Source organism: Macrotis lagotis, chromosome 5 (genome assembly GCF_037893015.1).
Source record: "Macrotis lagotis isolate mMagLag1 chromosome 5, bilby.v1.9.chrom.fasta, whole genome shotgun sequence".
Taxonomy (NCBI): Eukaryota; Metazoa; Chordata; class Mammalia; order Peramelemorphia; family Peramelidae; genus Macrotis; species Macrotis lagotis.
The window spans coordinates 184,729,062-184,752,668 of record NC_133662.1 but is presented as its reverse complement, the minus strand read 5'-3'; the positions used below and the strand labels follow the sequence as shown (position 1 = coordinate 184,752,668).

Sequence of the window (23,607 nt, the reverse complement as noted above, 5' to 3'; positions counted from 1 at the left end):
CTTATAAGCTATATTATTGAATACATTTAAATTAATACCTCATCAAATTTCGGAGTTCAGAGGGATCTCAGTGGCCATGTAACTTAGCCCATACCTTGTACAAAGATGACCAGGTGTCTGTCATTCACCTTGCTGTTTAAAGACTGGCTTGTTCATCATGACTTTAAGATATCATTCACAATAGGTCAGCATTTACTAGTTCTTTTATTATATGAAGATGTTACAATTTATTTGACCTGGATAATTAAACCCATCAAAAGCTAGAATTTTCTCATTGTATCCTTGCCCATTCTGTAAATAAAGCATTTTCTTTATTTTCTTAAATTAATATTTTATCTGTAACCACTATGAGAAGTGGCCATCCCTTCTTTGATAACTCTTTCCAGTAGTGCTACTAAAAGTACTTTTCAAAAAAAAAATCCCTCTTTGTTGTTTGTATGTTTCCTGATCAGCCCTAGCTCATTCTTACAGTAGCATGGCACACTTTTACATAGTTCCTTCACTGCTGACTCTTATCTGTTTTACATATTTTCAGAATTGAAATTGTTTTTTGAGTTCCTTCTTGTGTTGAGAGTAGTTTCCTAATCTTTTGTCCTCATGTAAGCTAGCTTTTACTTATTTAGATACTGAATCTGTCCTTGAGATTTGATTGACCTAGGGGACCATTCTAGGGTGGTTGACATCACTTCCTAATTGAGGATAAAACAGTAGAGTTTTCTCCTCTTTCTGAGGTTTGACTAGCAGATTCCAAATGATTATTCAAAGGCAGAAGAATTTTAGTCAGGGGAATCACCTTGCAGCTTCCTTAATGTGTATCATGGGGGAATAGCCTTCCTCTGCTCTGGCTGAATATGTTTTACTGCTTAGTCATATCTATCCCAGAACAGTTATTGTAGTTGGCAGGAACTGAACAAAGCAGCATGTTGTCATGAGGGATGTGCAGTTCCATGGAGGTGAACCCATATTTTCCTCCTTGCAATTGTAGGGTTGCTAGAAATGGTGGTTGCTTCAGCTTGCTATGAAGACCCTTCAGACTTGGGAAATTAAGAAATTCAATTTCTGACCATTCAGCAAGGAGGCACTGACCTGAACGTGCTCTGTGCCATTAAGAATTGTCCCCTTTAAGATAATTATATTAAACTTATATTTGTGCTTGAATTTGGACAGTTTCTCGTACTTGCAGAGGATGTTAGTTATTAGACCTCTCTACTGGTAAGCATAGACCTTAGCAGCTGGGTGGCACAATGGATTGAGTTCTGACCTGGAATCAGGACTTGAGTTCATATTCGGCCTCAGACACTTGATACTCACTAGCTGTGTGACCTTGGGTAAGTCACTAAACTCCGATTCCTCCACATCCAGGACTATCTCCAGTTGTTCTGATTCCTATCTGGCCACTGGATCCAGGTGGCTCTGGAGGAGAAAGGGGGCCTGGTGACTTAGCACAACCCCTCCACACTCAAATTCAATTCATGTGCTTGTCATGGCATCACCTCCCTGATGTCTGGGTCTTCTTTGATAATGAAGGACAGACAATCCCCCCACCTCACTTATCTTCTTGGTTCGTAAAACTAGTTTCTTCCTCTTTTGACCTATCTTATTTCCTTTGGATAAGAGATACCTTTCTAAAGCTGTATTCTGGTTAGGAGTCCCCCAGTGGCTTTCTTGTGTAGGCTCTGTCATCTTCACATCAGAGGCCAGTTGGACTCTCGCTCCTGTTATAGATTTTTTGTTGTGTGAACATTTTTTTTTTTAACTTCAGTTACTCTCTTCTTACTTTCTTGGTGGCTGTTTTTCCTCTCCTTATTTCTTTTTAGTTCAAAGGAAAAAAAAGAATAAAACAAGCTTTGGTGCTCACTGTGGGTCTGGCCTGTGCTGAGCACTTTAAAGCACTTGCCTTTTGGTGCCATAGGTCTTCATCCCTATTTCACAGATGAGTAACCTGAAGGGAGCAGCCCTGGGGCCTTAGGGAGGCTATCCTGGAGGCCAGAAAGGAGGGAGGAGTCCAGCGTTCCTGATTGTGCTGGGCCCTGTGCTGGGCACTTTACAAATGGTGTCTCTTGTGGTCTGAATTAGGGGCTGGATGAGGAGAAAATGTGCTTGATAAGTGAGGTGGAGGTGAGAAGTCAGGAAAACCTGAGTTCACCTGTGACCTCTGATACTTACTAGTGTGAGGCTCAGGGTTGAACTTGGGTTCGAACAGTGAAAGAATTTCACAACAACTCTAACTCAGGGTGATAAGGGGATGGATAAGTTTTATTTTTCAGGTATAAGGAATTGCCTGTGGGCTCTGTCCCTAGTAGATAAAGCAGCTAGCAGGGGGAAGCTAGAATTCACATAGGGGTTCAGGGGATGGCCTGCATGCTGAGAAGGGTGTGGGGGGTTGTGATGCAGGTGGAGTGAAGAGGATTACATCAGTTTTCAGGAGTGACAGAAGCTAACAGTTCGTTATCATGTTCTCCTATCTCTGTTTCCCTGTCCTTGTGGAATTCTCCCAGTGTGTCCCTGTCTAACTGACAGAGAATACAGAGTACACAGATGGATGTTTTCATCTCAATGTCTGGGATAGGGGAGGACTGTTCTCAGGAGTGGGAACAAACTTTTCCCCATGGGGTTAACATCATTTTTTTTTTTTATGATCTACTTTTCACCAGGTTAGCAAAGCTCATGGGGCAGTCTACTATTGAAAGGCAAAGAATTTAACTATTTGCTTTCTACTTAATGTTTCCATGGCATCAACCCTGGGCAAGCCACTGTCTGCTGCAGTCTCCTTAACTATCAAATGTGGATAGTAATAGTACTTAAAAGAGCTTAGAATACAGTAATGGTTAGGTGTGCAGTAGTGCATTGCAAGCTGTAGTCTAGAAACCCAAATCCTACCCTTATATACCATTTCCCACACACACACACACACACACACACAACCATCTTATTAACCAGCTATTCATTTTCCAAATCTGGTTTTCTTTTATCTGTATGCCTTGTCTTCTTTTACTGAGTAGTGGAAACGATTTCTTTTCACCTAAGGTCTTTGATTTCACCAAGATTTTGTAAACTATGACTACGATTTCTCCTGGTTTCTATTTATCATTATAAATTTGTCTGTATGAATCACCAGAAATGGATTGTAATCATCCATTCTGACAAGTCTTGTGAGAATCTTCACTGTTATGGTTGGACACATTTCTACATTTCTCAGTTGAAAAACATTGTGCAATTAGAGTATTTTTCTTTATTTTCTTTTAAGACTTATGATATCCTTAATAATAATAACTCCTGTTTTCTCTAGTCCTTTGCTATCTCCTACATTTTTTTTGCAAGGCAATGGGGTTAAGTAGCTTGCCCAAGGCCACACAGCTAGGTAATTATTAAGTATCTGAGGCCGGATTTGAACTCAGGCTCTCCTGACTCCAGGGCTGGTGCTCTGTCCACTGTGCCAACTAGCCACCCCATATCTCCTACGTTTTTAAAAGGATTTCATTCAAAGGCTGTATACTGTTACAGAAGGAGCAAAAAAATTCCTATTGTTTGAAATTTAGGGGGAATACATTTTATAACTTGATGAATGATACATACAACCAAGTCTTTTAAAATTATTTTTAATAAGTGTTTGCTAAAAACAGTGACTCAGTAGTTTGAGGGCTGAAGAGAAGACCAGCTGTTGCATTAATTTTTTTGCAAATTAAAGGAATTATGTCTCTTAATTAGAAATTTGATGTTAAGGCATGTTTTATAATGAATTTTTAATGAAAAGTTTCTGATGTGAACCAGTGTCACCAATTTCTTTATAATTACAGCAAAGTGTAATGCTATTACTTGGATTACTAATACTGGAGATTCAAATAGACTGAATCTGATATGGTTTTTTTTCCCAGTCTTTTGATGATGAAAGATGCCAAAGTTTGTCACTTTTTATTTTCAAAACACTCATTTGTAATTGTTGTTTTATAGTAAAGATGATAGAAAACTTGAACCAATATAGTAATAGAGATGAATACATTGTTTCCTAAAATTAGAACTAGTCTGACAGTCTACTAGACTGATTCATGGGATCATCTGGTTGAGCCCTCTCATTTCATAGTTAATGAATTTGAGCTCCATAGTAATTGAGTACTTTGCCTAAAGTTGCAGAAGTAAACAGTGGAGCTGGAACAAGAGCCCAAGTGTCCAGACTCCAAGGATATGTAGTTCTCTGCACTACATATCCAGTTTGATTATGTGTAAAACTATTTGAAAGACACTTATTTTTGTCCAAAATAGCAAATGGTAAGTTTTCCATTTAGTTATAGAAACTAAAAGTGAACTTCCTGAAAAAAGTCCTTTAACATTTTCATTTATGTTCTGTCTCTGAGTAAGAATATTCAGTGTCTTTTTCTTGAGACACTTAAGCTTAAGTCAACACAGCAATGAATGTCAACATTTTCAAGGTACTGTGGGCCTTTCTCAGGACATCATTGATGACCAGTCACAGATAGTTGAGCAAGCTAGCAAGATGGCAATAAACAAATGAAGTTTTCCTCAGTAACTTCCTGCAGGCAGAACAGACAATTGGCCATACAAGGATAATGGACACAACAGCCACAAAAACTTTTCTTCTCAGAAGTACAGAAGACAAGGAGAATGTTGTAGTATACCACAAAAAGTGCATAGTGTTTGTCTTTCTGCCATATATAGCTAGGCTCAGATGTCTTTCTGTCGTATATAGCTAGGCTCAGAATGTGCCTGACTTCTATCCTAGAGGAGAAGGTAATAGGGATTGAGAGATGTCTCTTCACTTACCTAGTGAGCAGGAGAAATGAAGAACTGCTTTTTTTTTTATTTTTAGCAAGGCAATGGGGTTAAGTGACTTGCCCAAGGTCATACAGCAGGTGTGTGTCAGGTCCTCCTGACTCCAGGGCCAGTGCTTGCTTCATCACCTAACTGCCCCTTGCCTTTATTTTTTTATAGTGGAAGAAGGAGCCTTTACTTTCTTCCCTTTTTTTTTTCTTTTTTGAAGGGGGGGATATATTACTGGAGAGAAAGATTTTGTTTAAAAATGGGATTTGAATTTTTGAATTATAGCTCAAAATATGAGAATAATGGGCTCCTTGTGAGGGATGGAATCCATCTAACAGGGATAGATAACATGTTTCTCAGGAAAAAGGGCATTTAAGCTATAAAGGAAAAAGAAATAACTACTTCATAAAGGGAACAATAATAGAAAAGCTTGTTAATTTTTAGAAGACAATCCTGGAGAAAGAAAATGGGAGTAAAATTCATGACTTCAGATGTAACTCTTGAGGTGCAGAAAAGGATCAGAGGAGGAAGAGGATGACTGCTGAAGGTGGAAGGGAAAATAACATGATGGGAGTAAAGTTGAACTCTCTTTGCTAAGGAGAGTGACTTTGAGACTAGAAAAGACATAGCAAAAGAGACTACTAATAGAGTTTGGGAACTTAAGAGTAAGATCATAATAGGACAACTAGTTGCCAGCAGTTAAAAGGCATCAAATTCCATTAAATGAGCTTCATCCCAGGATACTTGCAGATACATTATTGCTAAACTTTCTTTCAAATTCATGTTTCAATTTCAAAGTAATCTTTGAAAGATCATGATGAATGTGGAAAAATACTATACTCTTGAAGAGCAAATATCTCCATTTTCAAAAAAAGGGAAGAACTGACTCTTACAAATTACAGTTTGTTGAATTGGATCTTAATTGTGGCAAAATTTGAGTACATAAATAATAGCTAACTTTTATATAGCTCTTGCTAACTTCTAGGACCTATGATATTCTTTACAAATATTATCATATTTGATCCTCATAACCCTGGAAGTAGGTTCTACTATTTGCCTCTTTTAGAGTTGAAGAAGTCGAGACATACAGATATTAGTGATTTGCCCTAGGTCATATTAGTGAGGTTGGATTTAAATTCAAATCCTTCTGACTTCAAGCCCACTATCCACAGTGGCATTATGGCAAATTAACTATTTCCTCCTTTGAGGAAGTAATTAGACTGAAATCAGGAAAAGCTTAGGTGATTTATAGTTTACTTAACTACAGGTAACTCAGGTTTTAACATGGCATTTAACAAAATCTCATACTTATTCTTGTGGTAAAATTGGAAAGATGTAGGCTAGAAGAGATAAAATAATTAAGTAGATTCAGAACTCTTTGTATGACCAGACTCAACAATAGTAATTTAAAGCATCCAGATTACCTAGGAAGGAGATCTTGAATGGATTATACCAGCAACTGTGCTTCAACTTGTGATGTTTAATAAGATTATTACTGTGAAGAAGTCAATTTGATCTTGTGAGAATTGAAATTGGTATCTCATTTCTTTTATTTTTCTTGGTCAATATGGTATATAATGGGTGACCAATTCCTTTAACACTGAGATATCTTGGAAGTATAATTAGTTCTTACTGATCTCTTTCATTTTTTTAAAATCATATAACACAAGAGGTAATTTTACTTATTATACCTAACTGCTTTACTTGTTTTAGTATATTAAAATGATTTAGTAAGTTTAACAAATCTGTATACTTGAAAATCCCAATAATTTTGTCTTTCTCTTACAGGTATAGTTTATCATATATCCCATATGCAAGGTAAGTTTATCTTCATCTCTTCCCTTTTTTTCTACATACTTCTAAACTGCCAATGTGGAATGTCAAATTTGACAAGATCTTTTAAAAATAGCTTTTGGAGGTGACTATTTTCTTTAATTGTTTTCTTTAATATAAGAAGTAAATTATGGAAGAGAGAGTGAGAGAGATCTGAGAGGTGACAAGTGTCCTATATATTTTGATATAACAGAATTAGATGGAAAGAGTAAAGAAATTATATCCATAAAAATATATATATGTATAATTTATTTACTTTACATCCATAAATATAAATATAAAGTTTTGAGTACAATCTTGGGTTGTTTATTAGTTTCTTAATTATGGTTTCATTATTGGATCTAAAAGTCAGAGAATGCCTATTCAGTAGAGAGGGTAAAAGAAATATTTTGCAGTAAGAGGGCAAATTTCCTGAAACATAATTCATTTAAGCATGAAAATTAGTAGGGATGCAGAGATTGGAGTCTGTTGGCATATAACTTTAAAGCCAGAATTGCTGGAATATCTTTATTCCATATGGTTAAAGAGATTTATGCAATTTTTAAGAGGAAAAAATGAGATCCATTCCTCTTTTACACAAATGTAACATATGCAAGGTACCAGGTTTGGGTGGGGGTGGGGTGGCAGAATCATACTTTTTAATAATACAGAAAATTAGTTTAATCTTTTATTCCTTCATATTGGGACATAAAATTTGAAAGAAAAAAAATTAAATCATTTATAGGTGCAAAAGGAAGACTTCTGCCAAGTATATTAAAAATCCACCAGGGTATCTTGAAATCTTGGTAGATATCTATTTCCATTTTCATTCCATTCTCTTCCTCTCACACTTGGCTACCAACCTTTTACAAGGGTTGTTGGCAGAGACAGAAGACTAGTAGTTGTCTCCAGTGAACTTTGCTATTAGGAAATCTCTTGCCCCAGCTTTTTGTCTGTTTATCCCAGTAATCTTAAGGCTTCTTGAAAATGATGGGTACCTTTACAAAAATTTTTACCTATTCAGAACAGCATTCAAGATTTCTTTATGATAAAGCACCACTTGATTCTAACACTATACCAGCATTTTTTACTAGTTTGAATTTCAGTATGAAATGATAATCCAAAATAGAAATAATTATCTGCCCAAAATGTATTCAACGTGACAAGTTAATATAGATTTCATTTCATTTTTCTTTTAATTGTATCTTGTATCTAAATTTTACATTTGAAAAATTGGACCTCTAGTTTATTATCACTTGGTATCATTGTTGGTATCATTCTTTTTGTTAGCTAAATTATTTTGATCAAGTGAAATCACTTTCATGGTAATTAAAATCTTTTTGTAATAGCTACCAAAACAAAAAGGTTTCCAAGATCTAGTAATGACTTTTTTCACTACTATCAAGACAACAAATTGTATTATATCGCAATATTACATTTAAGATTACTTTAATGGCATTTGACCTTTAGAGTCTATATAGGACTTACTGGTAAGAAAAGTTTTTAGTAGGCATGTTTATAGGAAGATTATTACATTCTGACCTTTTTCTCCCTCCTCCTTCCATCTCCCTAGGGATGCAGTGAAGAAATGCTGTGCCTCTCTGATAAGTTAAAATAAAGAAACTTTTTTGAAGAGGAAATTTTTTTTACTGATGTCCAGTTTTCTTGGTGAAACATAATTCTTCAAAATTAATTTCCACTCTAAAATTATGTTGCAATAATTTAACATTTTTTATACTGAGTAAAACCTTTTATGTTTAATTAAACTGTAAATATTTTTGTCTTAAGTTCACAATGTGCCATTATTGTGGTTTTCCAAAGAACAGGAAATTTTAATCATAGAGCTTAATTATTTTATAAGTCACTTATATAGCTTCTTTTAGACTGCTTTGAGATTTGTATTTGTTTGAAGCATATAAATCTACAGCAGGGTATATACAATTTTCTGGCCCTTTATAATTTTTCTAAGACATCATTGTTTTTCTTGAAATGTGAAGTAGTTTTTCTTTAGATTGAGTTGCATATTATGTATAGCAAACAAATTAATATATAAATCATTATAATTTTGAAATAAAAGAAAAATTGAAAAATGATTATCTGTATCAATTATTAAAGGAGAGATGAGAGATAGATGGTATTAATAGTTCCCCACCTATATATCTGTTCTCCTCTGCCCTCCCAAAAGTGTTTTAATTATGTAGGCAGTTTTGCCTTCCCTGTAATCTCATTATCTTTCTACTGATTTGAGAAAAGTTGAAAAGAGGTGATTTAGAATGTATAGAATCATAGAAAGCTAAGTGAAAAGCTTGTGCTCACTTTCTGAAGGCTTTCTCCCAGCTCCTAAACATTCCTGGCTCTTTACTTTTCTTTCCCTGAGATAGATATTACATTTTAAAAAATTCACTCTTTCTTCTCTCTGTGCTAATTTGCTCCCATCAGCATTAGAATAATTCTTTACCTTTTCTTCAATGTGCATCCTTTGGTTGTGAGCTAATCCTTTGGACTCCTTTACAGCATAATGTCTGTAAGTACATAAAATATGTAGTATTACAAAGGAAAAACATTTATATTGAAATGCAGTTCTCATAATATTTTAAAAAACAAAATCACTTTGAGGGGGTGGCTAGGTGGCACAATGGATAAAGCCCCGGCCCTGGAGTCAGGAGTACCTGTGTTCAAATCAGGTCTCAGACACTTAATAATTACCTAGCTGTGTGGCCTTGGGCAAGCCACTTAATCCCATTTGCCTTGCAAAAACCTAAAAAAAAAAAATCACTGATCTCAGATAAGAGCATTTTACATAATCCAGTTGATCATCAACATTTGTTAAGCTCCTATTAGGTGACTGCACTGTGATAGGTGCTACAATGGGAATGATGAAACAGTTCTGGTTTCCAGGAGATTATGCTCTAATTTAAGTGCCTACTATGTGCCAGAAACATCACAGAAACTTTTAAAAAAAGAAGATACCTTTATTTATTAAAAAGCATTGTATTTCATAAATCACCAAATTTCAGGGTTTCAAGCGAGAGTAGAATCAATTTTGTCCAATCCATATGTGAAAAATGATGCTATCTAATATGTATATCTGACAAGTGGTCATTCAGCCATGGCTTAGTGAAGGGAAGAAAACCAGTATCCTTGCAAGTCGAACCATTCAATTGGGGGTCACTCTTAATTGTTAGGAACTTGTCTTTTTTTACCTCTCTCTCTTACTGCCCCTTTCTTCTGTTCTTTAGCATCAAGCAAAACAAATCTCTTTCATAGGACATCCCCTAATCAATACTTGGAAGAAAGCAGCATATCTCTTCCACCCCCATGTCTTCTCCAGGCTACATACCCCTGATTCCTTACTGAACCAGAGATCCTTCTGATTTTCTTCCTCCAGGCTTCTTCCTACCGTCTTGGAAGAGAATACAATACTGCTGAAGGTTTTTTTTTTTTTGACCAAGACAGCTTACAGTAGGACCATCACTTCCTTATTCCAGATACTATATACTCCCTCCTAATGTAGCATTAGCTTTCTAGACTGCCACAACACCCTTGCAATTCATATTGAATATGCATTCTATTATAAGCCCCAAATATTTTCTTAGGAAGATTTTCTATTCCTCCTCTATCATGCACTTGTGAAATTTAATTTTTAAGCCAAAGCAAGATTTTCTACTTATCCTTATTAAGTTTTATTAGTTTTAGCCCAGTGTAAGTTGCCTGCTAAGATCTTTCTGAATCCTTTTTTTGAACGATTGTCATCTAGTATGCTAGCTGAAAAACCTAGTATTATATAGTCTGCAAATTTTGTGAGCAAGTCATCTATTCTTTTATCCAAGTCACTCTATTATAGAACTGTTTTACAGCTGAGTTCATTGATGGTGTGATGAACAACAAGTTCACAGTGTTGTGAATTCTGGACTTGGATGGAGAAAGAGTTTGAAACTTGGCTCAAATGCTTGCTGTTTGACCAGGCAAGTCACAATCTCTCAACCTCAGTCTCATCTGTAAAATAGGGGAATTAGACTTTGTCCACCAACAAATGAGTTGATTGGAGGAACTGAATCTGACAACATTGACATTCTTATTATAAAGGAAACCAGAAAGCAAAAACTATAGTGAAGTGAAAGAATAACTCATAGCCCAGAGATGCAAATAAAGGAGTTGGTGTAGTTAATTTTGTCATGTATACAAATGCTACAAAAACAACCGTCATGTAATTCTTGGTTATCTTGTACAACTCCTAATGAAAATAAGCCAGAGAACCATTCTGAATATAAATAACAACTTGTGTTCAGATCCTTTAAATTAAATCCGAATATGTTTAATCGTTGGTGACATCAATGCAAGGTTAAGCCCAGAGAAAGACAAAAAAATTTGTTGAAAATATTTGCTTCCAGATCAAGAAATAAGAAATGCCAAAGATTTTACTGTATAGAAAGAAATCTTAAGTCTATAAATGATGTCTTCAAGAAGAGAATTGGAAGGTTCTAGGTGTGACAAATACTGAATTTCATAAAAATGAGAAATGATTATAATAGTCAAATTACTAGTTAGCACTGTGGGAAGCTATTTCCACTTAATCTTTATGGCTAAAATACCAACTTGTTAAAGTGAAATAAAATGAAAAGATGAAAATTAAAATGAAAAGATCTCTAGTCTGTTTTATTTAAACTAGTCATTGAAATGCGGGTTCAGTTGGAAAATGGATAAAAGAATAGCTCCCTTGGGCTGTCAACCAGAAGCTTAACTGACCTAAAGTAATAGCCCCAACAGGAAGACCAGAAGGCCTTGAAATTATTTGAGATATTGGTTCTCCTGTTGGAGTGGGGGGAGGATGTCAAAGGGCAACTCCTGTTTAGAATCAAAGCTCATTTGTAAAATCTTAAGAGGGAATACAGGGAAAGAATTTGGTCTGTACATGAATATGTGCATACATACATATATATATATATATATATATATATGTCATTACTATCATGTGTATATGTAGATGTGTGTGTGTATGTGTGTGTATATATATATACACACACACACATATATACAAAATTCTTTAAATGATTGAGAAGTGTTGCTGAGGAAGATGAGTTTACAGGAAGTTGGAACAACTCCCAGTGAAGCCTAACCACTTTGAGATCTTTGAGGAAGAATCTAGAAGATTATAAACTGATGAAAAAATGGGGAAAAGAGCTGGAAGAATTGTGTAACAAATTTTACTCTTGTCAGTGAACAGCACATTTGCATTCTTACATCACAGTTCTTAACACATAGTATTTCATGGCCCAGGGTCATGCAAGGAGAGGAAACCAGGGAGGATGGAGTTATGAGAATAAGAAATTCTATAGATCTCTTCCTGACACTCCTACACTGCAAGAAAGAGCCAAAGAGTTATTGGGATGAAGGTTGGTCTGAAACTGGGTGAGCATTCTTCATCCTCTGGAATCCTGGTTGGCCATCATTGAGTATAACACTTGGGTCTTTCAAGGTGCCCTGGTCCTGCTTATTTCACTCATTTCCTAGGTATTTTCTGAAGTTGTGCTGTTCATCTTTTCTTACAGCCCAGTAGTATTCCAGTATGTTCTTATGCCATGATGTTTTCAGCCATTCCCCCAGTTGATTATACTTTAGTTTCCTGTTCTTTGTCCCCACCAAAAGAACTGTTATAAATATCTTTGTACATATGGGCCCTTTTTCTTTGCTGTCTTTAGGGTATAGGCCTATTTCTGAATCACTATATATATATATATATATATATATATATATATATATATATATATATATATATATACATATAATATAATTATCTAAGCTCCTTGAGGACAGGAATTGTCTTTTCTCTCCTTTGGTGTAGGAACTAACACAGGCACTTAATAAATATTTATTGATTGATATTTGTTAATGTTGGTGTCTTCCCTCTGTGATTATCCCTAATTTTATTTTATGTATCTTGTTCAGACGTAGTTATATCCATGGTGTCTCCTCCATTAAACTGTGAGCTCCTTAAGAGCAGGATCTGGAGTCTTGCCTACTTTGTAGCGCTAGGGCTTGGCATAGTGCCTTGCTCATAATCCTTATTTAACAAATACTTGTTGATATTCTTGACTTGGTCATAGTACTAAATTGCTTTCTAAGATGGCTGTTTCAGTTTTTCAGTGTTCGGGATTGTTTCCAGTGTCAGTGAAAACTTAGGAGAAAGCCAGGGAGAGACAAAAATTACCTATTAGGATGCTTTCTTCAAGCAGCTCTGCAGCTGCTTTCCCTTGATAAATCTTTGGATAGTGAGACTGTTCCACAATGAATGTATAGGAAGCTGGAGGTGGAGCTACAGCAGAAGAGCAGGCTGCCTTCAGATTGGACTCCTGGAGCAGCAGTTCTCGTGTGGTCCAGATTCCTGCCCAGCCTGGACCTGAGCGACTTAAAGAGCTTGGTGTATTTGTATCCCGAATTTGGTCTGTGTTTGTGTTCCTGATCCTCCTGAAGGTTGCTGTTTTATTGTTTTCTTTGATTTTAATTACCTGTAGATCCCCAAATTTAGACTGCTTGGTCTCAGTAGAAACCAATCTTCACTGTGTTTAATATATGGGGTCATTCCTTTTTCTATTGTGGTAAAGATATATCTACCTCTCTGATATATATTTATATACACATACATGAATATAGGTATATATGCCATTTCTCTACTATCATGTGTGTGCATGTATATATATACACACACACACACACATATACAAAATTCTTAAATGATTAAATGCCATTGAGGCATAGCAGGAATAGGAGAAATATAGTTTTTTTCATTAGTGGATAGAAACTGAGCATATATTCACAAATACCTTGACTCTCTTGTCAGCAATTCTGTGTGTGTGTGTGTGTGTTCTGGGTTCCTGAGACCCTTTCAGGGGGTCAGCAAGGTTAAAATTATTTTCACAATGATATTCATTTCTATTACATTCTATTAATAATCTTTTTATCTATAAATTAACCCCTCTAAACAGAAGCTCTTAGAGGGTTCTCAATTTTTAAGAGTATAAAGGGACCGAGATAAAAAATTTTGAGGATTGCTGACTTATAGACTAATGAGACCAGCTATGTTGCCAGGGGAAAATATAGCTAGACTTGAGATCAATGGCATATATACTTCAGAGTGCCCTCTTCTGTTGGCTGAAGCATAGTAACCTTTACTGAGTTATACTGGTATCCTCATTTGATCTCATTATTAAAAAGGGCTATGACTTCAGTTAAACCCCCCCCCCCCCCCCATGGATAAATATGTCTTATCTTTCCTGTTCGAGAGGTGTGATGAGCCATTTTGGCCATTCTAGAAAATTTTTTTAAATGTATAAAACAAAATATATTGTAGGCAGTAAAGAGGAACATTGATTAGAGTGTTAAACTTGGAGTCAAAAAGACCTGAATTCAAATAAGACCTCAGACACTTATTAGCTGGGCAAGTCACATTATCTGACTCGGTTTCCTCATCTATAAAATGAGAATAATCTCTCCTTCCTCAGGTTGCGGATACTATTTAAACTACATCATTGCATGGGACTGCAAAGAAAACCAGTTATATTGAAATACTCATGTCAGGTCAAGAGCCATAATAGTTTTTGGAGGACAAAAAGCTATTTTCTTTTTCATATTTATTTCCTAGCCTACAGCATAGGGCTTTGTATCTAATACAAGTTTAATGAGTACTTATATTAAAACTTCATATTTATAAAAACCTCTATGCAAGTATAAATTGTAATTTACATATATTCATGTATTATATGATTATATATTGATATAAGCAATAATACATAATTAGCATATTAATAAGTTTCTCTAGATGGAGCCTCAGAAGAAATAGGGAAAACATAGCAACTTGTGACAGAGATTCCACCAGCCCTTTCAGACTGCCCATTTTACAAAATGGTTATGAAAAGTTGAAGAAAATACACAAATGTTAGCACTAGAATACCACTTTCAATAGTCTCTTGGCTCATTCTGTTCCCTAGACCACAAGACAGAGGTCACCATGAAAGTACTTGGTAGATCTTTCTTAGTCATTTTGACTCTGGAATTGTGGAAGTGTTTATTGATGGGTAGAACTCATTCCTGAGGATAGAGTGAAAAAAAGTGACTTCTTTGGACTACAGGACACCCCATTCTCTTTCTACTGATTGGTCAAGAACTGTGAGATGGAATAGAAGAATCAGCCTTTGCATAGACTAGTGATATAGCTGGATTTTACTCTTATTTCTGATACTTACTTCCCATAGGAGCTTGGTCATCACTTCATTCTATACAGTTGCTTCATTTCTGTAAATTGTTTCTTTAGCCCTGGAATGAAGGGGTCAGAGTTAATAATACTCTCAAAGATTCCTTCTAATTTTCTGATTTTCTATATTCACAATCCTCTCTGGAACTGTCCTCAAAACAGGGAGCCACCATGGTATAGTATATTCATTCCTAGTGTGTCTTTTTATTGCTCTAGCCCTTCAACAATACACAATGGGTTGTGAGCCCCCAGGGTAATTTAATATGCTACTCATAATCTCTACAATTTTATTTACTTTTTATTTACTATACCATTAAAGAAATTTTAGTCCAACCCCCCTGGATCATCATAATGAACCTTTAAGCAATATGTGAACCACTGAATGGGAACCACCAGGGTAGTGGTTCAAAGCCAGGAAGCCCTGAGCTCTAGTCCTCTCTCTGGCACATACTGACTGTGGGACCTTGGACAAGTCACTCAGCCATTAGTTGTTTCAGGTGACTCTCCAAGACTGAGTTGCAGAGAAGGTCCTGACTTGTCTTTAGGGGTAGACTGGTAATTGTTTAAGAATTGGCTCCCCCAAATCACAAAACACTTTTAAGTTTATATCACTAACATTTTCCCTATCACCTTCATAAGTCTAGACTATCAATAAAACAATGAACAAGTACTGATTTGTAGTTTTGCTAAGGTGGGAATGCTTATATTGAAATTTTACCAATCAGAATTGATAAGACTTAGATCATAGAGGTGTTTTCTCATCCAGAAGTTCCCTGTGTCTATGAAATCATAGATTCTTTCTTTCTCTATCCCTTTTCATCAAAGCAATTTGAGGAACTAAGTTGAACACCAAAAGTACTGAGACAGACTCAGATACCATTTGGTAGAAGCCTTCTTTGGGGACAAAGTGAAGGATATTCAGTAATGGAAGGTTTCCCAAACAAGAAGAATGAATAGGCATCTTTAAAATAGATGGGTATGACTCAATGTTTCATAATTTTGAAATCTGACCTCTTTTCCCAATTCCCTGCCTATTAATAGGTATTTATGAAACATTTTGTACAAGACATTGTGCCATACCCTGGAGATACAAAGAATAAACAGTCCCTTACTTTCTTAGTTTTTTTTTTGCAAGGCAATGGGGTTAAGTGGCTTGCCCAAGGCCACACAGGTCGGTAATTATTAAATGTCTGAGGCAGGATTTGAACTCAGGTACTCCTGACTCCAGGGCCAGTGCTCTATCCACTGCACCACCTAGCCACCCCAGTCCCTTACTTTCTAATGGCAGAGGTGATATGTTCACAAATAAGCATGTACATGATACATGGAGCAGATGGAAGGTGACTTTAGAAGAGAAGACTGTGGCAACTTGTGTGGTTCCATATGGTGTCGTAGACTGGGAAAGGCTTCCTGAGATGATAGCATTGGGGTTGCTTCTTGAAAGAACCGGGAATTCTGAGATAGATTTTCATGAGGGAGAACATTCAAAGTGTGAAGGACAACCAGTATAAAAGCAATGAGTTAGGAGATAGAGTTTAAGAGAGGAAGAGTAGCAAGTAAATTATGACTGTACTATAGAGTACGTGAGTTATGTATTAAAAAAAACTGAAAATATAGGAAAGGACCAGGTTGTAAAGAGTGCCAAATTTTATATATGATTTTAGAGGTAGTTGGGAGCCACTGGTATTTTATTGAGTAGGGAATGACATGGTCAGAACTGCACTTTAGGAAAATTTCTTGGATGATTGTGTGGAGAATGATTGGAATGAGGAAACACTTGTGGCTAGGAATCATTTCAATAATCCAGGTGAGGTGCTGATGTATTTTGCTGACTGTGTGAATAGAGAAGAGGGTGTGTAAGAGATACTATGGATACAGAAATTTCTAGATTTAGCAACAGATTAGATTATGTGGGGTGAATGAAGAGTTGAGGATGACAGGTTTCGAACCAGGTCAATTCAAAAGGATGGCTGTACCCTTAATAATAGTGAAGTTCAAAAGGGGTAAGCTGTAGGGTAACAGTAATTTCTGCTTTGGATATGTGGATTTTGAGATGTCTAGAAAATATCCAGTTCAAAATATCTAATAGCCAGTTGGCTTTCAGGAAAAACCAAAGCTAGCTATATAAATCTGGAATTCCTTGGTTTGGTAGCAATAATTGAACCTGTGGGAGCTGATGAGCTGACATGAGCCAGCTCACCAAGGGGTTTCCTCGTTCATAAGTTCCTTGTGCCAATGAAATTACAGGTTCTTTTTCTATCCAAGGAACCAGGCTGACCACAAAAGTAGTTCAGAGACAGAGATTGTGGGTTTGGGGGAAGCCAGTTCTGTCTTGTTTTAGCAGCATGTGAGTAGAAGTAAAAGGGGTGCAGTGGATAGAGCACTGGCCCTGGACTCAGAAGGACATGAGTTCAAATGTGACCTCAGACACTTAATAATTATCTAGCTGGGTGACCATGGGTAAGTCACTTAACCCCATTTGCCTTGCCAAAAAACAAAAACAACCCCCCCCCCAAAAAAAAACATAAAAGAAGTAGAAAGGAGAAATAAGCCAGGGTTGGGACTTGTCAAGGCATGATTGGAGTGAGGACTAAAGGACAAGGGTTTTAAGAGGAAAGGAGAGAGCAGAGTTGGGTTGGTTCACCAAGGGGGTGTGGGTGGGATGTAGCCAGAGCAGTGGAGGGGTGGGTGTCATGATGGGGACATGAGAAGTGAAAGATGGAATGACAAAATATGATTTAAAAAAGAAATTTTGAAGTTCTTGAATATGAGAGAAGAATCCATTTGGGTAATGGCAAGATCAAGGGTATGACCATTCCTATGTTTGGCTGAGGTGAAGGAATCTCTCACAGGAGTCGTGTAGATTGAGGACATGGGAAATTATGGCAATTAAGAGAATATCAACATGTATGTTGAAGTCCTGATTATTAGAAATGCAAAGATAAATCCTTTCATTCCATTTAGCAAGTTACTGACTTGCAACTAATATTTTGGAAGGAGTTGGGATAGAGAATGGGGTTTGGATAATACATTTAGCTAGAGTGAACTTCAGTGGAGGAAAGGTTACTGGGTGATAGATGAGTGTTGGGAGAGTCTAGAAGATGTAACCTGGAGTAAGGAGTATTCTAGCTCCCTAGCTAGGGCCAGTGAGTAGTGGGGTAAGAGAGAAAATACAACCAGATTCATTATCACTGGGAAATCCATGCCTCAGTGAGTGCTAGGTGGTAGAGGTCTAAAATGAAAGAAAGTTTGTTAATTATGGAAGAGTAGTTTCAGAGAGCACAGTGGAAGGGGTGGGCACATGGGGGGGTGGGATACTGACAGGGTTAGGTGGAAGTGGATGGAAATGAGGTTTGTTTAGTAGGCAGAGATTCAGCAAGAGTTGGGAATCTGCCTAAAACCAGTTTAGATAGACCAGAGTCCCAAGAGCTACAGGGCCTTTGGCCAATTAAAGTCATCTTTCCTAAGGGGCATTGATTTTGGTTTTCTCAGATTACACTGAAAATAAGTCATGGTTATAGATCCATGTGCCAATAGAATTAGAACTTTATTCAAGTTACTAAAAGTAGAACATTCATTCCTGCAAAGAACATGAATACCCTATGCAAATACCAACTCAAAAGGGGTGCTATAGTCTGGACTCTGAGGAAACTAAAGCATTATGCCAGGTTTTTCACATCATTCACAGAAACAGTCATAGAAATGCAGGTAACTTAAATTTAACAAGGTGGTGCGGGACAGATAGACTGCTAGCCTGGAGTCATGAAGACCTGAACTCAAATCTGGTCTCAGACACTTACTAGCTGGTGTAACTTCGGGCAAGTCATTTAACTCTGCCTCAATTTCTTCCATAAAATGAGCTGAGGAAGGAAATAACAAACTACTTCAATATCTTTGCAAAGAAATCTCCAAGTAGGGTCAGGAAGAGTCGGACAAGACCAAACAACTACAACAAAAAGACCTGAGCATAATAATCTGGAGGTAGCATTAGGTGGAGACATCTGTATTCAGATCCTGGTTCTGCCACTAGCTCTTGATTGGGGATGAGTCACAGTTGTCTGAACCGTTTCCTCATCTGAAAAACGGGTTAATATTTTCAACATGAACCTCATTGGATTGTAAGGAAGGCCCTTTGTAAATTGTAAAGCACTCCATAAATGTGAGACTCTTTATTATTGTATAAAATTTAAAATCTCTGTTGTCAGGCTCTTCAACTGTCATTTATCAGTCAAAGGGCTGTGTTTGTGTGTGTGTGTGTGTGTGTGTGTGTGTGTGTGTGTGTGTAAGTAAAATATGCATGATTTGAGCTCTTGATGAATCTTCCTCATTCCAAGCCTTGTTCTCTATACACTGTCCTACCTAGCTATATAATTCCAAATCATAAAATGGGAATTGTATAAGAATAGTAATAAATTGTATAATAAAAGTATTTCTGTGGGTCCAGCTGTGAAATTCTCTATTCAAAAAGCCTCAGTAGGCATCTGTGAGGGCTCTGTTCTTACAGTGATGATATCTCCTAAATAACATTTCTTTCTTTTTGGTTTTGCAAGGCAATGGGTGAAGCACTTGCTCAAGGTCACACAGTGAAGTAATTATTAAGTGTCTGAGACCAGATTTGAACTCAGGGCCAGTGACCTATCCACTGTGCCACCTAGCTGCCCCTTAATAAGAGTTCAAGTCCTTTGAGGATGAAGTTCATATTACCCAGTGGAAACTTCATTGCTGATGAAACTTCCAGGTGAACTTCTTCCTTGTTTTTGACCTTTAATTAGGAACAGGATTGTAATATGGAGGAGCAAACTCTAATTTTTCTCTTCATGAGTTCCATGAGTTGGGTGGCTTTCACCTGGGCCAGGGTGAAGTTTAACCTGGAGTCCATGAACTTTTTTTTTTTTTGGTTAATTTATGACAACTACATCAACATAACTGGTTTGATTTGTAATCTTTGTACTTTATGCATTTAAAGAACAATATTCTGAGGAGTCCTTAGACTCCATCAAGCTTCCAAAAAGGTGAAGAACCCCAATTGTAGGGAAAGAAAATTTGTGTCTCTATTTCTTCCTGTTCCTTGACTCTTTCTTTAGCTTGGTCTCTGATCTTCTCTGCTTAAGCTGGGTACTCCTCTGCCATACCATTGCAGCTGCTGGCTACTGTGGCCAGGACTCCAGGGAACTTTAATTATGGCAAATGGAACAACAAAATTGTTTCCCTTATGACAGTTTTGTGTGATAGGTAATAAAAATTCAGGCACCTTAATATAATTAGATACACAGGCCTTTCTTTAAAAAAAAAAGGATCATCGTTCTAGAAGCTTGAATAGCTTATAATTTCAGCAATTACAATTTATAGTCACTACATTCTTTGGTTTCAATTGAATATCGAGATAGTTTACCTGAATTCCAAATCTTAAGTATTCTTTTGTTATTGGGGAGTGAAATATTTTCAACATGTAGTTTATCTTTTTATAATAGAATTCTTCTGGAAAATCTTTTTTTTTAAACCATTTATTTCTAAACTTACTTTAGCAATACTAAATGTTGATGAGTTAGGGGAATGTCTACCCCAAGCATGGTGGAATGGACAAATGAGAAGTTTGTTCCAAGCAGCAAATACACTCTAATAAATAATTTTATCAGATGTGCTAAACCAGGTTGAAGGGAACCTGTCAATGAATTAGATGGATGTCTACCTAAGTAGGTGAAGACTTCCTCCAGAAGAATGAACAGATGAGTAAAATATATTCCAGTACCTCTCTGGAACCCTTAGAGCTTGGTCAGACATCTAAGACATAAAGGTCATCCACTATGTCCCAGACCATAACCAGTCATCCTGACTTTTGTATTGCCATTGGACTTGGGATGACTGGGAGAGGGAGGGAGAGAGAGAGAGAGAGAGAGAGAGAGAGAGAGAGAGAGAGAGAGAGAGAGAGAGAGAGAGAATGAATTAGTTTTTCTATTGAAGGAAGAACATTTGAAACCCATACAATGTCAAAGAAGTTTCAGGTCAAAATGAAAAATAAATTTATTTTTCAAGTGATACCTTTTAGATGAGAGAATGGTGTAATGGATAGATGGGCAGACTTTGGAGTTCTCAAGAGTTGGTTTCACTTCTGCCACTGAAATTACTAATTGTCTGACTATGGGCAAATTGTTTACACTATTGGTGCCTCCAGGCGACTCAGTAAGATCATAAATTACAGAATTTCAGATCTGCTCATTTGGTAGAATTTCCATATTGGGATTTTCCTGAAAAGATAATAGATCTGAACAAAAACCAAATCCTTTTTATTTAGATTTAGTGACCTTAGGATGAAAAGAAATAGCCTATTTTAAGTCAGTTCTTGTCCCAAGCAGTAACACAAGAAATGAGGCTCTAAAACTCAGACTAATTATAAAGTAATCTAGTATCAGCTGTTTACTTCCTCCCTTTCAATAAAAGAAATGGTTACCACTTTTCTGATGTTTCTTGGATATAGTATTTGCTCTGCTACACAATCCTGCAAGAATAATAGATTCAGCCATCTTTCTTGTTTCCAGTTAATTTATATTCTCCTCTTAGCTTCTGCAAGAAGTAAATTTTATTATCTGAACATTCTTCTGGTGGGTCTCTGTAATGAGGTCTGTTACATGTTGCATTCAAATGCTGCCACAGAGAGAAATAAATTCAACTCCAGAGGTTTGCTCCTAACTTTAAGCCATGGGTTTTTGTCTATTTCTACTACAATCCTAGTTATCCTTTGTAGGTTAGACTACCTGCCACTGAATGGAGAGTTCTGAGGATCAGCACCAGGGTCAAGGACCTACACTGCCACCTCTAGGAAGCCTTTGGCACAGACATACCATAGAAAAGACCTATTCTCAAACTTTCACCTCTGCTTGGAGGGACTTCTATACCCTTCTAACAGTTAGGGATGCTAGAGACCCTCTAGTGAATGCTGTCTCTTTTCTGGACGTAAGAGGAAGCAAGGATTCTTTCAAGTTTTGGTGACTACCGGGAGATGAGGAAAAGGGTGGTGGGTTGGTTGGTGAGTATGACTCATTTATTTCTCATTAGACCCTGGTGGCTCCTCAGAGACCCTACTCTTAGTCCTTTCTGCCTCTTACTCTGTTCTAGTCTTCTTCATAACTCACCACTGCTGCTCCTACCTGAACCTTCATATTTTTCCATCCCCTATAAACAGATATAAGATACAGAGGAAAAAATATACTGGTGGAGGGGAATGTATTTCTCTTTATTGTTAGGACTTTAACTGCCTCCAATTTTCCAGGCTTTCCCTAATATGAATGGATATCAATTATGGAAACATGACTTCTGTCCTTAAGTAGTTTATAATTTACTTTTCCAGACAAGACATATGTGTTTGTGCATGCACATAAGTGCATCTATTAATGTGGATATACGATGTTGGATCATTTCAGATTTTCAGTTCTCTCATTCTACTTCTTTGTAATATCTCCTTGATGATTTCTCCCCTTCCCCTCTTTTGCCCCCCCATTTCATTAAGAACAAACTTTCTTTTGTTCTCACTTATTTTTAAATTCTTCTCTCTGCCTCCTTGCTGTAATGTGGGGCAAGTCTGATTAATGATAAGGCCCTAGAAATCTGATCTGGTGCTTCCATTGGCAACTACAGGCAGGACTTGAAATTCATTAAATCTAGGAGTTTTTCTGGGGTGAATTAAATTTTGACCAAATATAGCAGTTACAAATATCCAAATATCCCTTGGCAGAAAAAGGGTCCTCACCCCTGTTCTAATAGAAACCACTGCCATACTATCCTTCTCCCTACCCCTGACAGTAATACTTGCCACCCTCCATGGGAAGGAGGGAGGTGGCAGTAGAAGTGGTATCCCTGATTATCTCTCTTCACTGTTAGTCCATCAAGCCACCATTCTCTCCATCTTCTCATTTGAAGTTTTGTCAATGATATACTTGTATCTTAATCATTATCATTGATGAATATTAGACATCTAGGTGGTACAGTAGAATAGGAAGACCTAGATTCAAACTTGGTCTCAGATACCTGTTAGCTGTGTGACCCTGAACAAGTCACTTTAACCTGTTTAACCTGTATCCTCATTGTAAAATGGGAATAAAAATATCAACCACCTTGTAGGGTTATTAGGGGAATCAAATGAGATAATAATTGTAAAACCAAGTGCCTTATCATAGTATCTGACCCATAGTACTATGTAAATAAATTTTATTAAATGCTTATATATAATAAAAGTTTTATAAAATATAATATAAATAAATTAAAAATAATTATTATATTATTGCTATTACTACCATTATATTGTCCAGAGATCCATTTTCTAATGCAAAGAATGCTATCTAGCACTGTCTGTCATGCCTTTCTTGTCTAGTTCCTTCCTTCTTGAAGGAACTACCTAGCTGCCTAGTGTCTTCCCTTCTTAAATCACCTTGTATCTACCATGTAGATATATCTTGTATGTGTGTGAACACATTGAAATGCAGATACACACATAAGTAAATATTTACACAAGCACATACACCCGTATGTTTCCTCCTCAGCAAATCCTTGAAAGCAGGATTTTCACTTTTGTCTCTCCATTCCTAACACAGTGTTTTGGCACATGGCAGATTGCTTTAAATCACCCAGCTAATCAATAAAAAAAAAATCAGGGAGGGGTGGGTAGGTGGTGTAGTGGATAGAGCACCAGCTCTGGAGTCAGGAGTATCTGAATTCAAATCCGACCCCAGACATTTAATAATTACCTGGCTGTGTGGCCTTGGGCAAGCCACTTAACC

The 23,607-nt window shown here is 36.7% G+C and overlaps 1 protein-coding gene and 1 long non-coding RNA gene across 3 annotated transcripts in view; one reads left to right on the top strand and one right to left on the bottom strand.

Annotated features, from left to right (window-relative positions):
• The window catches only part of SFT2D1 (SFT2 domain containing 1), a 37,066-nt gene extending 25,565 nt beyond the window's left edge, over positions 1 to 11,501 (top strand). The window contains exons 7-8 of the mRNA XM_074188012.1: positions 6,565 to 6,594; positions 8,162 to 11,501. Coding sequence (XP_074044113.1) covers positions 6,565 to 6,594; positions 8,162 to 8,201 — 70 coding nt within the window. The 3' untranslated portion in view covers positions 8,202 to 11,501. The remainder of the gene's footprint in view (positions 1 to 6,564; positions 6,595 to 8,161) is intronic.
• LOC141488175 (uncharacterized) overlaps positions 1 to 23,607 on the bottom strand; it is a 33,355-nt gene that overhangs the window by 3,909 nt on the left and 5,839 nt on the right. The window contains exons 2-3 of one of the 2 annotated variants that reach the window (XR_012468601.1): positions 14,829 to 14,898; positions 9,047 to 9,110 (exon numbers count right to left, since the gene is read on the bottom strand). This is a non-coding gene — a long non-coding RNA (uncharacterized LOC141488175). Of the gene's footprint in view, positions 1 to 6,387; positions 9,111 to 14,828; positions 14,899 to 23,607 lie in introns of those variants that run through there. The other variant, XR_012468600.1, reaches the window with a different exon arrangement.